We start from the raw sequence: 24,162 nt of genomic DNA on the forward strand, positions 1-24,162 counted from the left end.
ACGTATTTTATAAGAAATTGTTGAAAATTATCTTTATTAATTAGTTTTATTTTTTTAATGGCTTTGTTTAATATTTTAATTCCAACAAAACAACATGAAATTCACTTAATTCGAAATATATCATGTGATTGTTCAGCCAAAATCAAAAATTCTGATTTAAAAAATTTACCAGAGGATGATAAAGTATCCAATATCAATTTAATAACTATGGAAAAAGTAAGTGTCAAATTTACTGTAAAAGAATAAATGGGTAACTGTAAAATGTTTATAACACTCAATTTTCTTAAGATTTGGATGAGCAGAATGCGACTTATTTATATGTAGAGAATATTAAAACAATTTTAGTACACTTTTTCGCTTCCGATTGTCTAAACTTAATTTCCAAAAATAATAATTAATTATTGACCTTTTTACCCTAAAAATTTCAAATTTTTAATTTCTAGTTCAAAAAACTTAATTAAATTTAAATTAATTTATATATGTACTGTATTTATTATCATAATTCATTATAATTTAATGATTAATATCTTAAACATATTTAATTTTTTAGAAATTGGAAATGATTCTATGTAGTTTGAAAATATCAAATTCTGTGTGGATTGGAAGCAAAGATAATAGGTTTAATTCGGTAATTATATTAACCTATATAAATTGTAAAAAGAAAAAAGAAAAAAATAAAGAATTATAGTATACTATATTTTACTAACTCGTTTATTCATGGGCGTAACTTGGGTAATTTTTAAGTGGGAGGAGAAACTTTATTTTATGTTGATATACCATATACTAAAATACTAGTTATACTTAATCTGCGTCATGATGTATTGTAATGGCACATCTATTGAACAAGTACATTTTGATTAATCTGTAATTTTTTTTAATAGTTAATAGTTCAAAAAAATTATGTACATTTATCGATAAAATAATTCTTACAAATATAAAATGTCTTTTCTATAATATTTTTCTAATTAATTTACAAAATATCAAGGGGAACATTATCCCGTTAAATTATTAGTGGGGGGGAATTGCCCCTTCATCTACAGTTTACACCTATGAGTTGATTGGTAAAGTAATTAACATAAGTTAGTAGTGTTCTTAAAGAATTTGTATTATTGTTTTGCATATTATACTATACTATAAAAGTAATTATTCTAAAATTATTGAAAATTTTGATTTTCAATCTATTCAGGTAACCTTTACGATTGCTTCAAATGAACATTGTGAACATATTTTGGATTTATTTATCGAAAATGACATCGGAGTAAAATTAAATTCAACAGTAGTGTAATTATAATTCATTGTATTATTTAAATATTTATATATAACACATATTATAATATACATTATACATATATAATATGAGTCAGAGCCGTAAGAAGCTCTTCTAGTACCTAAGTAAAGTATGCATCCCTTTCCTTTTATCAAAAAAAAAAAAAAATCTCATAATTATATAATAAATAAATACACTAACCAATTTTTGTTTGAGTATTAATACTTAATATAATATAAATAAATGAATATTTTTTTTCACATTTAACAAGTTATTTTTTTATCGTTAATTATTCAAAATTAAGATATAATTAAAAATATAATAAAAATAAATGATAAACTAACTGATTTTTTTTTTTGGCTATTAATACATAATATAATATGAATAAATAAATTCAAATTTAAAGTTATACCAGTTACATTAATTCACATTTAAACTTTTTTACAATAATAATATTTGATATTATTATATTAATAAAAATTTATTTTAAAAATTATTTTCTGGTCATTTCACCAGATTTGTATTTCTCAATAATAGAATTGATTATTAATTTTTTTGTTGAATATGTTCTATTTGAAATATATTTATCTTGTTCTGTACTATTTATTGTTATAAATGTGCTTGTTTGTGTTTCGATTAGGTATTGCTTTTAAAAAGACAAAAACATTTCGATTGGGAGAATAAAAGTTCGAAGAAAATAAAGCGTAAAAAGCTTCACGTGCATTAATTTAAAACTTATTGAATTAAGGGCTCACAATATGAAAGGGAATGTTGAATTAGATGAAATATAATTTTCAACAATATTATTAACGAATTTGGTTAGATATTTGAATTAAATGGTTGAATTGCCATTATTTTTTCTACAAACACATTCCTCCACAACTTCGCGTGGAAAAAGTGACAAACCAAAAATGAAATATAGCCATTTTCCTATGTCAGAATCTGGATTTTTATATTAAATCTATAATGCAAAACAAAGGATGTTCCTCCACCAAGCTTGTGATAAATTAAATCTTCACCCCATTAGAAATATTGAAGATCAGACTTGTTTAGTTGCAAAATGTATAGCTTGTTCGAAATCGATAACGACTGATTTTAGATTAAAGTCAAATTGGCCATTGCAAATTTACTAATCAAAACTCGAAATAAATATTTGTATGTACTTGATAAATTGTTTGACAGTAGGAAAGAAAATATTAGTGAAATTAAGTGCCAATTTTTAAAACCATGTTTCGTAAAAAGCTGATAAAAATATTTAGGACAAAATTCAAAAGTTTCAACAACAAATATTTTTGCACAATGGCATAAAAATTAAAAATTTGTTCTGTAAAAAAAACCATGTTATATTCAACATATTGTCATTTATAAGCATTAAATTCTCACCCTTATATGTATTTGTATCCAAATTATTTAATGCTGTCTGCACTTTGGTTTCATTTTTCGATAATATTTGTAATGTTTTTCTACGAGTACGATAAACGCTTCGTCGTATTAGAATGCACATCGTCTAATTTAGGGGTGGATCTATGGGAGGTCACTTGACCCACAGTTAATATTTGTTGACAAAATCGGCCTCTTTAAGACTTCTTATATTTTTTGAAAGATGGTAAACTGCGGCAAAATTTACCTTTTTCTAAAAGTTTAAATATTAACTGTGGCAAAAAAAAAAATTAAGAATTATTTAAAATTATTAAAAATTATTATACAATCAGTGACAAAACCGATAAGATACATTATACAAACTGCAACAATTTATTATATATACATTCTATATATACTATATATACATATTGTTATGATAACCTTAAAAACGTTATATACACGTTTATCGTTTTTATCGTTTAATTAGGAATAATATGTCTTTTGACAGCTATTAGTCTAGAGACTCTTAGAGTATTAGTCACAAAAACCAATTTTTAAAATTGAAAAATATAATTATTATTAAAAATTATTTTAAGAGACCTTAATGATTGCGTGTAGCTAAAGGTTAACATTTTGTCGTTTATTTTTAAAACATACTTTTTTCAAAAATTCATATCTTGAAATTCGTCCATCTTCTTTCATTTGTCGCTGTTCGTTGATAAATTTGTATTTTTGCGTTGTCGCTTTATTTATTTTTTGTATTATCCCTTCTTCTGCACTTTTAATTTTTATATATGAGTCAACTTATACATAATTAGTATTATCAAAAGTAAAAGAACCAATATTACACCGATATGTTTCATTAAAACTTAAAAATATATTTGGATTTACCATATCACTTTGTATGCAAGACGCAACATTTCATAATTAATTAAACGATATACATACATAGGTACACATAGGTAGGTATATATAATTTAGATAATATAATAAATAGTATATATAATAGGTATGTATATAAAATAAATTACTGCCGTTTGTATAATGTATCTTATCAGTTTTCTCGCAGATTGTAAAATCTTAAATTTTTTTTTTGCCGCAGTTTACATATCGACTTTTAGAAAAAGATTAATTTTGCCGCAATCAACATACAGCCTATTTTTTAAATTTACCAACTATAGGTCGAAATTAATACTATACTGGGACAAATTCCTCAGTTGCCATCCTCTGAATGACGCCATACTACAGTTAAACATCTCTAAGCCACGCAAGACTCCATAAAATAAAATAAATGTGAATGTTTTCACAGAGAATTATGAATTAACTTAAATGCACATATTATATGATCTTATATTGTTTTTTTTTTTGTTACAAGGTTACATTTATAATCCAGTTTCAGCCCTAATAAATGGCCTTTTGAAAATAGTTTGAACCATTGTTTTCTAGCTGTGTATCCGCCTCTGGTCAAATCTAACTCATTTCTTGCACTTCATGCATTGTAAAATGATTTTAATGGTCGTGTTGCAACTTGTTCTGTTGCTTTTCTTTTGAACTAATTAGCAACAACTTGTCTATTAATATGAACACTTGCTTCGTGGTTATGATTTAAGTTACATTTTAAAAGCACCGTTTTACTTGCATCACATAAAAAAAAATCGAAGAACACAATTTAACAGTACATCTTCAATATATTACAACTTATATAACTTGATTTTATAATTGTTTTGTCATTAATAAATATTATATAAATTGTAAAAATATAAGATTATTAAAAATATTAATAACGCTTGGTAGTGCATACATATATTTTTAAAAATTGTGTAAAATTGAGTACTTAGATTTTAAAACTGAATAATTTTAATAGTTTTATTGGTTTCTACGGGTATTAATCTGTAAGATAAGATTTTTTTTTATTTTAGAATAAAAAAATCATGTAGTGAAGGACTAAGGTTTCCAAGATGCGACATGTCACAGCGGCACAACTGTTTTTCAATCAGCGTTCATACTTAACTTAATAATAATTAATATAATACGGTTTTAGTTTATTTTCAAACTTGTCAGAGTATGAACGTATTTTAAGTTAAATTTTACAATGAATAGATATATTTCTAATAATAAAAACATTTTTCTAACACTTTTATTAGAAGATGAAGACCAAATTATGGATGTTACTTCATTACCAAAAACTATAAAACCTATATAAGAAATATTTAAATATCGAGAAAGTGAAGCATTTTATGAAACACTTATTAATAGATATTTAAAATACAATGTACCAAATTTCCGTTTAAATTGTCAACAGTTCGATTTTTTATTATCTCTAGTAGTAAATCAGTTAGTTTTACAATCGCCTAATCTCTAATGTTATAAAGAACCTAATTATTTTGTACCTTTTGTATAAGAATTTCGTTTTCGGATGCAGAAAAAACTAAAGTGGAAGCCACTACGTGGAAAATTTACAACAATCGCTTTGAAATTTCGTGGCGATTTATCGCGCAGTACTGCTCCCAGAGCAGTATTGTTGTTGGTCGCAGCAACCCAAAATTAGGTCGTCGTGTTTTTCCGCGCGTTGCAAACCAGTCCATATGATTTTCATGCTTGAAGTTACTAACGACATGTCACCGCAATAGATTGTGTTTTGGATACCGTACCTTTAATACCCATTTTTGATTTAGTTCATTTTTTAAACTTAAAATCTTCGAGCACTAACAATGGTTCACCATTTTCACCAGGGTCGGTCTGGCCCACCCGGATACTCGGCAATCACCGGGGGCCTTGAGATTTATTCTTAAAATAAGGGCCCAACCTGGAGCGGATCCACAGTTAGAAAACTTTGGTTCAGGTTATTTCAAGAGACCAGAAGAGCTGAAAATGGATTATAAATGTATTGCTTGTAACAAAAAAACAATATGATCATATAATATTTGTTTTCTAAGTTTATTCATAATTATCATTGTAAACATTTATCTTATTTATGGTATCTTACATGGTGTTTGGCATAGAGATATTTTATTTTACTATACAATTAAATCAGTGGCATCAGGGATGCCCGCAGAAATATAGCTCAGGGAGGCAAAAAAAATTGTGTGTATAATCTATGGGCACATTTTTCACTACCTCTTTCATATATTCATATTTTGTAATATTATTATTAATAATGTTCTAAAAATCTAAACTAATTTAAGTTAATATAAAATTACACTATCAGCTCAAATATTTATAAGAAAAAATATAATACAATTTAAGCAAAAAATAACTTTATTTGATCAAATTTACATCATATTTAATTATTTTATTCAAAAAGTAATAAAAATCTCCTATTTTTAGTAGTAAATAAATTGTTTGAATCATACAATTTTTGATTAAAAATGTTTTTATCATCTTTGGTTCTTTAAACGGTATGAAGTGCTGAAACATAGTAAAAAAGTCATTGTTAAATTTTAATTTATATACTGAATAAAATCTGTAAAAATTTTTTAACCGACAAAAAAAATCTCAGGAATGGCGATAGCCCCACCTATCCGGGCGTCCCTGAGTAGCATCATTTGGGCAGTAAAACACGATTGCGCCCGTCCTACCTTTTTACGTGGAAAAAACACAACACGATTGCGCCCAGCTAATTAACTCGATAGCACCCGGTTTTACCTTTTTACCTACAAAAAACGCAACACAATTGCGCCCAGAAAATTAGCTAGATAGCGCTCCGTTAAATACTATATTTGAAAATTGTTAGAAAGGCAAGACCTTATACTTCATGGAGCGCTATCGAGCTACTTTGCTGAGCACAATCGTGTTGCGTTTTTTGCAGGTAAAAGGTAAAACCTTGTGCTATCGATCTAATTAGCTGGGCGTAATCGTTTTGTGTTTTTTTCATATAAAAAGGTAGGACAAGCGTAATCGTGTTACGGCCCATTTGGGGGTGAGAGGAAACTGGGTCATATTTCAGTTTATTTTTAACTTTAACTTATAGTCACACTTAAAAAATATAAGAAGTCTTCAAGAGGCCAATATTGTTAAAAAATATTAATTATGGACAGTTGGCCCATCGGAGTTAATTGAAAAATGAATGTCATGTTTATTTAAAATTTAAAAATTTTCAATTCATAATTTATATTTTAAATTATATTGTTTTAGTAGAAAGTAAATCATATTTTATTCCGTACGTTTTTTTCACTGATAAAATTAGATTATATTTATTAATCGTAAATAAGTCATTAACGGTGGTATCACTAATTCTAAAATGTAATATAAATATATACTTTTACACTTTTATGAGCATATTGTGTTTTTTTTTTACAAGGTATTCATTTCTAATTCAGTTTCATCCCTAATAAATGGCCTCTTGAAATGGCTGACCCACAGTTCATCGACTCTGGATCCACCCCTGGCTCCATCATATTATGATCATAATCCGGATGAAAAAAATGTTCGAAAACATATTTATGTACTAACTAAAAATGTTAATGCAATTTGTGTGTGACATGGCAGTATCTAAGAATATAAGGGAGCATTTCTATTTTAAAATCCCATACCTGCGTTAGAATAATATTAATGTATAATATCAGTTATTTATTAATGCAAAAAAATGTAATATTTTATTAAATTTCCATATGACTGGTTATGAAGAAACATTCATCGTGGTTTCTTAAAATTGCCTATAACCAAGGATTTCCTAATTTCCTCAACTATATTCCGCACATGAGCCACTATGAAGTGATTGAGCGATCTTCTAAATTTTTCCTCCAGCACATGGTTCTTGTTTTAAAACTAGTGGCTTAGTAGAGGAATAACTTTAAAAAAAAGACCTGTTGCGTCTGCATTGTTTATATCTAGAAATAAATCTCAAGGTTTTTCGATTATATTTTACCACAGTTTCTAGAAGTGATAGTCGAAATTATGCTGTAGGTAAAAGTACATAATATCTAATCTTTGTTATATTATACTTTGCTCATTAGAAATCAATATGACAATCGTCAATCGACAGTCTAATATTAATTTCAATATTTTGTCGGCAAACTTAAAAAATATAAGTCTTATTTTTAAGGTATTGACATAATTTTTTTCAATTTTTTTTTCAATTACCGATAAAAGGAATTTAGTATTAATTTATTTAACTGTCCAAATTAATTTAAAACAATTTTCATAGTTTAGCAACCCCATTGCATTGGTGCCTTACTCTTGTTACGGCTCTGATATGAGTTATATATATATATATATTATAGATAAGTGGTTCCCAACGCGGGGAAAGTTTTATAAACTGTACAAGGATTATATAGTACTGATGAAATAACAATAATTTTTTCATTCATATAATTGTACCATTTTACAATCAATAAATTTGAAAACATTAAATTAATTTTCAGCCGGTCCCCAATCGATAATAATTTTACTAGTATTTTATAGTGATTGACTTCTTCGCAGGTTAAGTACCTCGTATCCAAAAGTGAAAGAAAAATCATTCAGTATATTAATCCCATTTCTGTCTATTTATCTTTGTGAGTCTCGTTTTTCCTTACTTATACAAAAAAAGGAAACAAAGAAATCGGTTGAATGTGGAAAATGATGTACATTACGCGTTTTCTAAAATATTCCCATAAATTATGGACTTAGAAAAAAAAACAATCTTTTCCCTAATTATTTTATTTAATATATGTATAGTATAAACATTTATAAAATTGTAATTAAAAATGTAAAAAATGTTTTTCATAAGTAGATTTATATTTCATAATTTACATTTGATTTTTAAAATTATAAAAACATATAATTCCTTATGGTAATTTGTATAATATATAGTTATTTTGTATTACTAAAACAAATAAAAGTAATTTTTTAAGGGTAGGTGGAGCGTCAGTTTTTTTTTTTACATTTTTCAAAGGTGCATAAAATAAAAAAAAGTTTGGGGACCACTGTTATAATTAATAATATATAATATGTATTACTAATTGAAGTCTTCTAACACTTATTAATTTATTCCATATCTATATATTTTGATTTTCTAGAGTTTTGCCTTGTTCACTGTATTACCAAGATATCGAGTCTACACAACCAGTTTTTGAAACTAATCAAAATGAGAAGTTCGTGATATTTTAGCTTAATTAAATATTTTTATATATGTGTTTAAAAGAAAACGCATAACAAGGTTTTCAGAATCAAATAATTATTGCAATTATGTCTTTATTGCATCATAAGATTTGTTGCGTTTTTATTTTTATTATACTATTTTAAGATTTTATATTATTAACTATTCTATTAGTTACTATTTTATAATTTTTAGACATTTATTAAGAAATTGCAAAATTGTAAAAAAAAAAATCAAGCAGCTCAGTGAATGAGCAATTGTTTGGAAAACGAGAGATTTAGAATTTGGTCCCCGTTCCTTACTTTAACTTTCATTATTTAGTAGTACTTAATTACATTTTTTAAACATTTTTTTTTAAATGTATAATCAACCTTACAATAACAGAGACAAATTAAGTAAGTTAAGTTAAATAACAATTAATATAAAAATTGTTATATATTATTATTATATATTATATATTAATTATTTTTAAATAAATACATAATATATATAATATAATATAAATACAATTAATATAATAACAATTAATATCAATCTAGAGGGGCAACCACCCCTTATTTATGCTTAAGTTTGTGAATGGAATTGATTTGATTGCAAGTAGAATATTAATTTTATTCAATTTCAGTTTAAGCAAAAGTACATATTTTTGCAGGAATTTGGCATTATGCCATAGTCAAGAAATAATTATAATTATATTGTATACTCCAGCTTCCCCCCTTCAATTCTCAAATACTATTTACTCCTATGATTGCAAATAATCCTGAGATAAACAATATTTACAACTTTTGATATAGGTAATATTATTATCAGTTATGCACAAAAAAATCGTTTTGTATATCATTAAAAATGTATATAATAACTTATAATCGTAATAATGTTATTATGATCATAAGATATTAATATACAATAATAGTTATAAACAATAATCAAATACAGTATGATATACATAGTTATAAATTAATAAAACAAATACAATTATTGTTATTATGCACCCATATAATAAATGTTTGATTTATTATTTTAGAATTTTAGAAAAATATTCAGTAAATTAATCAAAATTAAGTTTAATTTACAATGTATTATTTTAGCTCAACTAAATTGTATGAATCATCCTGGAAAAAATTTCTTCAGTCTGTAAGATCTCGGTTAGCCGTTGCACAAGTCGTTCAAGGTATAGAAACGGGTGCAATGCTAACCTTTGATTTTTTAATCCTTCTACTTATTTCAGTGTAAGTAAAATAATATAAATATATTTTTACAAACATAATTGATAAAAAAAAATTATTTTCTCTCTTACAATATCTATACAGTATAATTATAATTTAATTTGATTTATAATTATTGTTAAACAATTTTACACTATTTTGGCTTAGAAATATATACTTTGGTAGAAATTATTTTCCTTTTAGACTATAATTATGGGATAATATAATGTGTTAAATTATTTATAGAACTGTTGCAGCCCTTGGTTTAATGCAAGGAGAAACTACAATATTTGTTTCTAGCATGCTTTTGTCTCCGCTGATGGTGAGTTAATCAAAAAATATGAATGTAATAATTGTATAAGTTTATTATATATCTAATTTTAAATGTTATTGTAGGTATATAAAATATAAACATCCTTAAAATAAATAAAAGTATCAAAAATATAAATGTTTAACAAATGAATGTATAATTACTCAAAACTAGCAAAACAAATGAACAACCTAGATTAGTAGACTTCACCTGATAATTTAAGATTTAAATTAATAAGTAGTATATAATACGTATAGAAATATAGTGGTTTAACTTAATTAGAGTCATAATCAAAAGTAAAGGAAGTAAGAAAATCGTAAATATAGGATAAAAGAGTCCTTAAGATCTTCATAGGCTTATGTCGAGATTTATAATCCAATTTATTGCTTCCGGAGTTACCATAGTGTGCCTTCGAACCCTTGGTTAAATTTCCTTCCCTGGCCTGGCTCTCCATCATGATTCATGGTTTGATCTCCGCTGTCACAGTCGCAGATTGGGTTGTCTTGGAACCCCCATTTGTATAGAAGAGCGCCGTATCGGCCATGACCTGTTCGAAGTCTTGCTTAATGTAGACTAAGTGCTATAAGGAAGATTCATCCTTAGGACTCCTTCATTAGAGTTAGGTATTAGTTTGCGATTTGGTGCAGAAAATTTAGCCCACTGTTAACGCCAATCTTCAGCACTATTGTACCTTGAACTGATCAGTTTCCTGGCAGTCTCATCAGGTGAATTCCTAGATTTTAATTTTTTTTTCCGGAGTTTAGAGTAGCATCTGATACAGGAATGAACGTTTTAGGTTAACACATGCTTTCACAACAGTTTTTACAAACCCTTCTTTTCCTTCTTCGTATGTTTGGAGGTTTAATGTTTGCCAGTACCGGTAACCATTGAAGTGATGTAGATTTTACAGTTCCACTGATTGTTTTCATAAACTTGTTCAGTTGCGTAACTACTCTTTATCAACGTGGGCACTGTTACACCAAATTTAGAACACGAACTCCGCTGTACTATATACTAAGCCCAGTATTCTTAATGTTTTTGTATCGACACCCCAACCTGTACTAGCCAACATTTGTACGAGGTTACTCCGAAATCGAATCTTTTTATTTAAGGTACTCAGATGCGCTTTAAATGTCAGTGCACGATTTAACGTAATACCTAAATATTTAGGACAGATATTATGGATTGCTCTTATTTTGTCAAATTTTACTTCAAGTTTATCCTTAACCTGTTTGTTGTTGAGGTGGAATGCACAAATTTCAGTTTTCGCTGGATTCAGCTTTAAGCGCCATTTGCGGAAATAAATGTTCATTACCTCTAGGTCATTAGTTAAAGATACACCATCATTTAGATTCTTACTTTGGTACGCGATTACTATGTCATTCGCAAATTGAAACTTGACTCCTGCCATATTTGATATGTCATGTTTATATAAATGGAATAAGGAGCTAGTACCGAACCCTGAGGAAACCCATTAGTCACTGTCCTCCATCTGCTTCCTTTGTTGCCTAGATATACTTGAAAACGTCGGTTTGCTAGGATTTCTTCTAAAAGCGTCAGTAGTGATCGGCATTTTATGACCTTATTAAATTTATACAGTAAATCGTGTCTCCAGACCGTATCGTACGCGGCTGATAGGTAAATGAAAGCTTAACTGAATTTTAGCTTCTTCTGTAGGCCATTTTCTATTAGAGTAGTTAAGGGAAGTACTTGTTCTTCATAGTTTTTATTGAGACAGTTAAATGTAAGGATGACATTGCGCATTGTCTAAAAATAATAAAATATTTTTATTCTGTGACACAAAAATCATGTTTGTTAATCATATATCCGTCTTAGCGAGAGTTTTTATCCACTCTTAATACAAAAACGTGTCCATTTCCAGCTTCTTGAGGTTTCCGTCTTAACGGGCTAAAATTATATGAAATTGAAAAAAGGACTAAAGAAATTTTCCGTATTACCGGGGTTTCCGTTTTACCGAAGTTCCGTCTTATTGAAGTTTTACTGTAGTGCATAATACATTCATTGACAATACGAAATGATTGAACCAAATTCGACATGTTGGGCAAGTAAATTATTGATTAGTGTGGTCAAAAGACATATAACTCAGTTAAATTAATCTTATTGGTCCTAGCAGGGGCGGATTGGCCTATCGGGAAATCGGGAATCTTCCAAATGAGCCGATCCTTATTTGGGCCGCTCTATATTATTATATAATCACCAAAAAGAAGTTTTATTTTGTAGAATAAATAAAAATTATCAAAAAAATAAATATACAATTAAAGATGCATTAAGATCAAACTTCAAGTTCAAGTTGGAACTGATTAATCATGTGACTTACCCAAAACTATTATAGCTATAATTGTAGTAAAGTTATTGTAGATTTTACTAATTTAGAAACTAAACAAATTTTGAAATTAATGCAAAATAAAGCATTTTTTTTGGGAGGGGGAGGGGTAAAATAGTATAATTTGCGGTTCGTGGGCCGGTTTGTTTCATATATCCTGGGCCGAAAATAATTGCCAATCCGCCCCTGGATCCTAGAAAAAATTATTTTATAAGCCATGGAATTTAAATAAATAAATGGTAATTTTTAGACTCTTAGAACTTAGTATATTCTATACATTTAATTCTAAAGTTTAAAGTTAGTCAAGTTGAAGAAAAAATGACTGTAAAATTCTAATTGACAGAATATTGGTTTTATTTAACGTAAAAGAACACTCGAAGGCGTATATATGAATACTTTCCCTATGACGTAGAAACAGTAACACTTGGAGGAGTATTTGGAACAAATCATCAAAAATAAATATAAAAAATATTCAATAGTTTTATTGGAAAATAAATATTAAAAAAGGTCTTTTATATTATTTAGATAAGTATATAAATATAATTGGCAATTTATTCAAACTTAATAGTTTTAGGCTACTATAATTTATTATTTATGTAAAAAAGTAATATTATAAACAGTATAGTCAACATTTTTATTTTACTCAGGGACCGATAAACGCTGCTACCTTTGGAACAATGATCAAAGATAAAAAACTTAGAAATATGGGAATCGTAAATGAAATAATTGGTTTGATTCTTTGTGTACTAATTGGATTTTGGTATGGATTAATAACTTCGTATTTTGATGGTCGAGATGCTAGTCAGTGGGTAACTGATGAAATGGCTTACATGTTAAGTTTTTTAGTAAAAATAATGTTGTTAGATTTAAATTATCGGTTTTAATATTATTCTATCTTATATTTTCATATAGGACAGATATTGGTAGCTTATGGGTCAGTATTGTACTTGCGTTTCTCGTTGGGATTGCTGTACCCATTGCTTTACTAGGAAACAATACATTTTCTTTGATTGGAGTAGCAATATCTACATCTCTTCTACCACCTTCTGTCAATGCTGTATGTATTTAATAATTTAAGTTTTACCGATAATAAATTTATATTCAGTACTTATAACTATAAGTTGTATATAACTAACTGGTCAATAGTCAGTAACCACTGGCTAAGTGATGCATATGTTAAGATAAAATTCCATAGTTGAGAAGTGATATACTCACTATGATTGTCAACGGTGGTGATTGTCATAAGCGTATTTATGGGTCGTGGCTCTCATGCACAGGTATGACCTGCAAAATTTCACTTTAATTGATTAATTAAATAATTTAATGAATCAATAACTGCTAGTTTAAATTTAGGATTTCAACAAAACGACGTTTAAAATTACAGTAGGAATTGAGAAAAATTGTAATTATATTCGTGTATGTACTCATATCAAAATGTAAAAATGATTTTTTAAAAATGTAAAGATCATATTTTCCTTTCCTTCTAGTAATCCAGTAAAGAATTTGTATATTTTTCTTGTACACGACCTATTAAAAAATTCTGGAAATGCCTATGATAATTGACAACAATAAATTATAATGCATAAAAAATGTTGACAATATAGTCTACATAAGTTATGCAACCATATACCGGTGATTGTCGACATGATGAATTTGGATTTTTCCAACGATGCACAAACCTAAGGCTAGGATATTTTTTCCTATTGATCCAATTTAATGCGGGACTGACTATGGTCAGACAATTATAAATAGCGACAGCCACAAAGACAATACAAATTTACAAGAAGAGTCTGTAAAAATAAATTATATAGATATACTATTTACAAAGAAATCAAATGTATTTATGACCTCTGTATATTGAATGTTCAAATTACGAAACTAATAGTACAGGTAGTGCAGGGGATCACAATAATATCAAAACTATTATTAGATTTTTGTAAATTTATATCATATTGGTCAGTCTTAATGATTCCAATTTTCAAGTATGGAAATTCAATTAAAACTAGCTGTACTTTAAAAAGTTTATTCAAGGATTTGAAAACCATCATTTTAAAACACAAGCCATTATCACTTAGATTTGACGAATTTTTAAAAATACATATAATTCACACACTTGAAACAAATAATATTTTAGCAGATAAACCAAAAATTCAATATGAAAAGTCATTAAGTAATGAAGAAATAAACAATAGGTACCAGAACATCAATATATATAATTAAGAATGAACAAAACCCGGTTCAACCAACATTGGAATTAAAGATCTAAATAAAAACATGTCAAAAGCAAATAAAAATAAAACAGTATCATCAAAATATTTAAAAACCTTTATAGACATATCGTATGATTATTTTATTGTACTTGAGAAATGGAAAGTATTGAGGTATAAAGTTCATAAGAAAATAAGAAATGGGACCTATTAAGACAAAACTCCTACTATATTATACTCAAATGATACAAGCAATACCAAAAGTAGAGTTATTGGACTTCTAAATAATATATGTAATTATTATTCATTTATTTCTAAAGAAAAGAATACTGGGACTCATTGAGTATTCTTGTGTGGAGGCCCAGGAGTTTTTATGTGTACACGAGTATAATTATTAATAACATGTTCATATCGTTTTTAAAAATTATTTATTAACTATACGAGTATATATTAAATTATCTATACATATAATATAAAGAAAATATGATTAAGATATTATGAAATCTAAAAAGTATTGAAGTCAATAATACATTTTATAGCGTCACAAATACATGCACATTTGATAGCATAATTCAAATAATGAATCGTATGTTGATAGTGACATTTATTTAAATTGGTTATTGATGCAATTAGAGATGGCATAAATTCACAATTATATAAAAACGAGCAAATATGCAGACTATTATTTCAGAGTACAAACAACTTGATAAAATGCCAGATGGCCTAATTATAATAGATTCTTCATGTATGGCCCATTACATATACCAACAGTTATTGCCTTCGTACACAGAAGTAAAAGAATGTTTATGTATTTATATATTTATTTATATATAATAGTTATTACCAAACAAAATTATATGTTACTATTACAGAAAATTTACCAACAGAAAGTACTCATTTTGCATGATGTTCTGAAAAGTACATTTGAAAAGAAGTGTATTCAATGTGCTTTTTCTGTAAAACCAAAATTTATTTTCAGAATCTATTTATTAATGGAACCAGTTAAATGTGAACAAAACAAAATCTAATTCAATTTATCCATCGTTTTAAAATATGACCCTACTAAAATCAATCTGCTTGATAAGCAATTCATTCTTAGGGGTCTTATTAATTTCATACATCCACCCAGGGCCATGTTATGGGGAAGGGGATCAAAAGGGACAATTTCCCCTGGGCGGCGTAGTGTTTTAATAGCAAGGGGGCGCCCTTATCTGCACTTAATATGCTACCTGGCCCAATGGCCCCGAAGAAAAATTTTGTTAATGTATAACAGCCATATAATTTTATACTTTTGTGATTTTAATCAGATAAATGTATGTTCATATATAATATAGTAATATATTATATAATATATAATATTGAAAAATTATCTAAAATTTTTAATTGCCAAAATTACACCTATATATTTAAAAGGTTATGTTTATCATTTATAGGTAATTTTATTTATAGAAATAAATTTTCGTGTAGTCAATATTTTTATTTAATTTTAATAGTTACATCATTGATTTTAAATAAATATTAGTTAATAAAAATAAATTAATAGTCTCATTTATTTTAAAGGGCCTATTATGGGCTTTTTCAGTAAGAAGTATTAACCAAGATTCAATAAATACTTTTAATTTACAATATTCATCTACAAGATCTGTTGACTTTGCTATAAAAGGTGCAATGAGCATGTGTCTAACATTTATCAACATTATATGTATATTCACTTGTGGTATTGTCATATTAAAAGTAATGTATAAATATACTTAAATTATATGAATATAATTTGTGTTTATAGTAATTATTTATACTATATTGTAGATTTTAAAACATATTTTATTTTTTAGTTAGCTATTGGTTATAGAATTTAATATGTTCAATAATCAATGATTTTATTCGCTATTAAAATACTAATTGATTATAGATAAAAGCTGTTGCACCAAAAAAGTATAATAATACTATAAAAACATCAATGAATGAATACTTAAATGTGATAAAAGAAATAAACTCTGGATTAAACGAAGAAAAAACAAATTATCTTACATTGAGGTAATGTTAATAATCATTTAAAATATCTGCAGTATAGTAGCAACCTAATATACACCATAAATTAAATTAACTAACCTCCTATATAGTTTATATTGTACTTAAATCTATATAATACTCTTTATGTATTGATTAACGGACTTTAGATTAAAAGAGGAATATGCTTTTGGAATTTCTCAAAATACTTTAAATATCGGAGGATCCTGTTTGAATTCAAGATTTAATCCTTTTGATGTGAGTATAAATATACAAAATAAATTATTTAAATAATTGCAATGGTACTAATATTGGATGAATTTATCAGTTAAGTTTTATTACGTGGTCACCGGGATACAATAGACAGCAAAATGTTAAATCTTTTTCGAAGACTCAAACTACAGATAGTGAAGCATCCAAATTAATAAATACACACATAAAAAGTACAGGTAATTTATAAAATTTAACTTATCGCCAATATTTTGTCAGTTAAAATCTTCATTCATTAAATTTTTTTTATTATTTAAAAGAATTTAAATTAGTAAGAAAAAATTTGTAATTTTACATTACACTATTTAAGTATACTATTAAAAAGTTTATTATACCTTACAAATAATTTAAATAATTTATGCTTACAATTTATAATAAGCAGTAATATATTATAGAGTATAAATGTTTAGTAATATATAAAATTTTAATATTTTAGATTCATACACTAATGACACATCACCCGGATCCTTAAGAGCCATTTTTAAATCTCCAAAAGAAAGTTATCCAAATTATGGCTCTAATAGTACAAGATCATTCTCAAAACGGTTTGTTATTACTCCTGTGACTTTAAAAAGTACTTCAAATGAATAGAATATTAACATTTTAGCAAATTTTTTTTCTGCACAATACATTATTTTGCTTTACACAATAATTACATTATTTTATTATAAGTTCAAATATAAGAGTACAACTATATATATTATTACATAATTTGGTATTGTTACTATTTTAAAATTTCTTTATATATTTTATTTATTTTATTTACACTTTTTAAAATAAATGTATACTATTTAATATTTGCATGAGACGAACGCCTTTATTTGAATTTTAAATTAAACTCAACATTTTACAGAAAACCACATGTCTATAAAACATTTATACAAGGACCTTAACTCGAAGTAACCCGATCCGATATCATCAGCACACTTAAATGAATACTATTACAACTGTTAATTAAAATTTGATTTATAAATTTATATTTATTAATCGATTTAAAACAATTGGTTAATTCTAAAATCAATGCTCAATACCTACCTAGAACTTAAATATGCCAATTATTGATTTAAAAATATACTTTATCCTTTATATAATGTAGAATAATAAATAAATAAAATCTCATAACAAAGTGCTATTATGATCCAGTCCTTTATTAACAACCAAATTTATGCCAATTCGATATAATCGAAATAAAAATAATAAGTAAATTGTATTTTATGGCAAAACATATAGGTATTAAAAATTGCCACATACCATAGAGTTGTATTAAAAAAACTGAAGTAAACACATGGCATTTGGTCCACGAACTATGTAGGTTAGTATGTAGGCAACAAGGCAAAAAGCATGATATGTGAACAGTGAAAACACGGAAAAAATGAACTATGAAGATAAATATATTGAAATAAGTATACAGAACTGTAAAGAAATCGTGGCTTGTACCATTGATTATAGACTTCTACGATTTTATTACTTCGTTTAAATTCTGCCATGGCAGTAAACAGAGAAGTGAACATGAAAGCCGACAGCGCCAAGTATGTAAACACGTAGCTCACGCTGATCGTATAATCCTTGCATTGTCAACAGCGGTAAACTGAGCGAGAAGCATAGAACCGACAACGCGAGTGCTAGTACGTATTTACATTCTGTTCGAATGCAGTTACCACACAAATATTCGAAGAACATCGTGTGTTCGTAATTTTTGCGATTTTACTTTTATTTTCGTGCATACGGTTGACTAGTAACATTTAAGTTTGTATTCTATCTCCCTCAATGGAGCATACTGAAATAATTGCAGTTTTGACACTCTATAGAGTTCAAATACATACATGACTCTTTCAATCTCGTAGTACTAAAAATTGTATTATTGATTCGCTACTTCAATCAGCTTACATTTTTAAAGTTAATTAGAATACACGCACACAAAAGTAAAAAAATAAAAAAAAAATACGTAAATAGTACCTACGAAAAAAACAACTTTAACGGAAACTGATCGAACATTATGTAAGCTTGCACTGCGGGTTAGGTTGCTGAAAAATTAGCTAGACATTGAAAAAAATTCACTGCTTTCGATGCTGCCACTAAATTATTTTGAGAAGGAAAATGCGAGAGGAGCTGCGGCAATGGGTGAATGTACGGTCTTAGAAGCAGTGGCGGTTCTAGAGACTTGGTTCGGGGGAAGGCCTAGGTTATAATTTCCACAAAATTTAATAACATATACAAATTAACAATTTTTACAACACAAATTCCAGTTTTCTATTTTTTGAATTTGCAAACGCATCTATAAAATGATCTATTTTACCTAAAACGTTCACTTTGTTATGTATATCAATTAGACATAATGCAGAGAGTCTATCTTCGGCCATCCTTGACCGAAGCCAAGGTTTAACTCTTCTAAGTGTAGAGAAACTTTTTTTGGCAGAGGCCGAAATAATATTATATAATATAGTGTAAACTAGAAGTGTGTATTAGTGATGAGATAAAATTGCAGTAGCAGTAATTTTTCACAATTGATTTTAAAGTAGTAATCACTCTAGTATGAAAATGACAGTGACTGCTACTTTTGTTACTATTATAAATTATTAGTTGGTTACATTGTAAATATAATATATATTTTCTGTTATAGCTACTTATTTTAACTGCTACTGCTATTATATCGGGTATCGGTATCGGCCCGATTATAGAATAGATTTTTTTCCGCCCCCCCAAATTGTACATAATAAGTAAGGTTTATGAATAATAGAGGTTGCCTCATAGTCATGTAAACATTTTAGACTCCCCGCAGCACTTATCGTGACCGTGACGTCACCCGTCGTACACATTTTGAGACAGCACATTGATTGTGACGAGTTACTTGTAGTTTGTACTCTATATTGTTACAAAATTATTACTATAAATGACGAATGTGTTATATATTATAATATATACAAGTTTTTATACAGTATAGAGCAGCGGTTCCCAACCTAAGGGCCGCAAGTAGCATGGTACTAGGCCGTGAGTCATAGGTATAATATTAAATATTATATATATTTAAAATATTATTACTATATATTTTTTGTTATATTTCTGATCATAATATTTAATCAATTTTAACTATAGTGTTCAATAAGTGTACAATTTAGGAGATACGGCGCATAGCCCCACTATCACTCGTACCAACTGTCACCCCGTTTTGTGTATTTTATTATTGTTAAATTATTTTATGTTCCTTGTTAGTGTGAATGTTGTGCGGCCTGTTTTGCGAGCTTCGACGGTTACGGCGATCGCTCGGTCGAGCTTTGCTCGCTCTCGCCACCGATTCGTCGACCGTGGCCGACGCGTCGCGACGTCTTTATTTTTTCGCCTTGTGTCTATTACGCCATTTTGTTCCTTTTGTTTTTATATATCTATTTCATATTTCTGTTCCGTCGAACGATTTATTTTGCTAACTATTACTCCGTCAAATTCTTTATTTATTATACTACACATTTTCATATAAAACATCGCTTTCGTGTACTTATTTACGACTACCCTTCTGATAGTCATTTGTGGTGAGTGGTTCGCACCGACCACACACGCCTATCACGCCAACACCCACACAATTAACGATACGATATCGAACGTAGTTTTATCTTTTATAGTTCGTTGATTATTACCTTATAGGTTCCTATTATTTGTCATTTTTATCGTATTTATCGTTCACGGCGTTCAGGTTGCGATTAACTTAATAGGTCTTTCGATTTCGTAAATTGGTAAACTAGTTATTTTGCAACAATGGTTGTGTGTTTATGCGTTGTTTTGTTTTTTTGAGTTACTACATAGTAGGGATGGGAATTCCAACTCATTCTGCTGAACTGAATCTTTCAACTCAGTTCAATGTAATGAGTTGAATCAAAGAGTCGACTACCAGCTTTTTGTTTGAATTAGATTACCACTACTCTAATCAACTCTTCAAGTCTCGACTCTTGATTCGACTCACAAGTTCACAGTCCATATTCATGAATAGCTTATCGCATATGAAACTAATTATGACTAAGCGTACAACGTTCCGAATTTTTCTCAGAAAGTCAAGAATCTTGTTTTAAGAAACAATAACAAAATATTAATAACCAAATCCGAGGGGAACTATTGTTAAAGTTGGTACTACATTTTCCGTTTGAATTCGCAAACCGTTATCAAAAGAATCCAGAGTTGAGAGTCGATTCGTGTATCTACAGTAGTACAGTTGTGAGTTGTGAGTTTAACTGAGTCACTGAGTCGTCAACTCTTGTAACACTGATTCGACTCGTCCAGTTCCTTTTTAAGAGTCGACTAACTCATGAACTACACATTCCTACTACATAGTGTCATAGTACATACTATTAACTTTTTTATAATAACATTTTATGGTTACACTTTATACCATTCTTATGAATAATTTTTGTTCATTAAGAATAGTATCAAGAATTTATACTACTAAAATATAATTTAAGTAATTTCAAATGATATATTTATTTTTTTTGGAGATTGTAGGAAATGTAATAAAAAGAACAATTTTATAGTATATTACATAACTATTGTACAAAAATATAAAATACATAATAATATTGCCACAAATACGTCATTAGTCTTTTTAGTTTTTGGAGCTTTTCAAGTTGAGATTTTGCTTTCCTTTTTTTTAATAATTTGCTGGAATGCTCATTTAAATATTTCATCTGGATGAATAGTCATAATCTTGAGGTTGTGACAAGTTCAATAATTGAGTTGACTCTAGGTCACATTCTGAATTTTGAGTAGAAGAAGATAATACATTATCATTTAGAGCCAAAGTGATAATCTCATCGTGCGCCTAAAATAGAAAATATAAAAATTATTTAATAAAATAATACCATTGTTAAAGTAAAAAAAGGAATAAAGATAACAGCCTGTAATGTGATGACTTAAGGCAAGGAATTTAAGTTATGAAATATAAACATGACATAGTATTTTAGAATACTTTAATTAGGTATATAGTTTATTCGACCACATTTTAAGAAACAAATCATCCTTTGGAAACCTTTTAAATTAAAATAAACTTCTGTTATAAATAAAAACTAATAGATAGAAATATAATAGATATGTATAATTTAATATTGCCTAATATGTAGTTAAAAAAAAATGTATAACATACCTGTGAAAAGACAAATCGGTTTTACCAGTATTTTTGGCTTTGCCTGAATAATATTTGCATGAGGCAACTGCACAACATGAACCACCTTTTGATTTTAGAATTGCCATGAAAACAAACTTATTTAGCTGATAGTTAAGTAATAAACACTTTGTAAAACGTAAATCAACTATCAATGTATTAACTATTAAGTATTAACAATTAACATTTTACATTAGTGCTATGATAAACAATTTTGTACGACGGCTGACGTCATAGTACAATTTCCACCACTTCCATTTTTAACAGAATCCCGGTATTAGGCAACCTCTATTATCTGTAAGCCTTGCATAATAAGTACTTTAAGACTATTATTATTATCAAAATAACACCCACCATAAGATCCGCCACTGCTTATAATCATTTTATTATTTTAATATATGGGTCATATAGTAGGAGTTACTATTTTTCAGTAGCAATTACTTGAAATAACAATACCTGACAAGTAGCAGTTATTTAGAATATCCAATGCTCGACTTGAGGAGGGACGAAGTACCCCTTCTAACTTTTAGAAATTTTAGCGTCCCCCTACTATTAATACATTGTAATTATAACGCTTAACAAGTTTTGGAGACGCAATTTTTTTTAAGCAAACAGAGTCCCCCTTCTTTAATTTTGTCAAATCAAGCACTGAGAATAACAATACCTAACAAGTAACAGTTAATTGGAATAACAATATCGGACAAGTAGCAGTTATTTAATATAGTGATTCTAAAATAAAAATTATCAATAAGCAGTCACTGCTATTTTCACTGTTATTTTTTCAGTAGTAGATGCAACTGCAACTGAAAAAAAAAATCACAATTTATCACCACTAGTGTATACTGTATAGGCCACTGGACGGTCCGTTAATGCGTTCCAATAGTCGAAGCCGATGCGCAACGGTCCAACAACATTATTATTTATAGAATAATAACAATACAATTCTTATCGAGAGATATCAGCCGTTTTCACACACACCGATCAATCGGAACTGAAACTGGCGCCGGTGTCGGAACCGGTTGTTCACTTTTCTCACATGTACAAGGTAAAACCTAACCTGGTTCCGGTTTCATTTCACATACAGCGAGGAAACATTTTTTGTACTCACTTGGGTGAAGTCGTGTTTTAGTTTTTCTCTGTTGTTCTCAACAATGTGTGCTGCTCTTAATAAACGCCATCTGTTTGGGCCACTGTATCTTCGAAGGAATTACCGAAGATACAACATTAAAAGACGATATTGGATTCATTCTATATTAAGTGTAAGGTACTTGGAAGGAATCATATAATATTAATATAACTATTTCTAGGTTTTCCCCGGGTACCGACAAAACTTGTGCCAACCGGTGTGTATACGATTGTATAAGAAAACATTGAAATCGATAATTCGGAGATCAGTCCGGCATTCGAATTATCGAATTCAATGCCGACTACGAATTCCGGAATCGTCCACCGGACAAATTTACCGGTCCGGTCTATGTGTGAAAGCACTAACTTAATTGCATTGTATCCGACACCGGCTCCGGCTCCGGCTCCGGTTCCAATTTTATCGGTGTGTGTGAAAACGGCCTTAGTATGTCCCTAGTTATTTAGTATTCCCGTTTTCCGTAGTCCGTACTCCGTAAAGAAACAGAAATGTGTGCTACGCTAATACGCTTTAAACGTAATATAGATAGCTGGTATAAGTCTTACCTCCAACCAGTGGCGCACGTGGGGGGGGGTTAAGGGGTTGTAACCTCCCCCGAAATTTTCTCCGATTTCTTGGTTAAAATTTCCAAACTTTACAAGTTTGAAATATGAAGAGCTAGTATTGAATACCTATAGTATCATTGATTATAGAATAGTCTATTCTATTATCAATGCTATTATTAAAGTCAAAATATATTAAGGATTTGCATAATTTTGTTAATTATAAAATGTGTTATATTTTTACCTTGACCCTCCCCCCCCCGAAAAAAAATTCTGTGTGCGCTA

The 24,162-nt window shown here is 28.3% G+C and overlaps 1 protein-coding gene and 1 long non-coding RNA gene across 2 annotated transcripts; one reads left to right on the forward strand and one right to left on the reverse strand.

Annotated features, from left to right (window-relative positions):
• Positions 1 to 66: 66 nt before the first annotated feature.
• On the forward strand, positions 67 to 17,643 carry LOC112685696 (the record flags this gene model as incomplete). The annotated part of the gene is made up of 13 exons (XM_025557638.1): positions 67 to 216; positions 551 to 628; positions 1,187 to 1,281; positions 8,629 to 8,703; positions 9,797 to 9,937; positions 10,160 to 10,235; positions 13,215 to 13,399; positions 13,480 to 13,624; positions 16,335 to 16,508; positions 16,684 to 16,808; positions 16,952 to 17,039; positions 17,110 to 17,230; positions 17,488 to 17,643. Coding segments are annotated over 13 exons (1,608 nt in total), but the record flags the coding sequence as incomplete, so codon positions are not given.
• Positions 17,644 to 21,545: 3,902 nt separating this feature from the next.
• Positions 21,546 to 22,403, reverse strand: LOC112685686. The gene is made up of 2 exons (XR_003148823.1): positions 22,174 to 22,403; positions 21,546 to 21,852 (listed from the first exon to the last, which is right to left on the reverse strand). It is a non-coding gene; the product is annotated as an uncharacterized LOC112685686 (long non-coding RNA).
• Positions 22,404 to 24,162: the final 1,759 nt, after the last annotated feature.

This window comes from Sipha flava, unplaced genomic scaffold (genome assembly GCF_003268045.1).
Source record: "Sipha flava isolate LNK unplaced genomic scaffold, YSA_version1 287_pilon_pilon, whole genome shotgun sequence".
Lineage (NCBI taxonomy): Eukaryota > Metazoa > Arthropoda > Insecta > Hemiptera > Aphididae > Sipha > Sipha flava.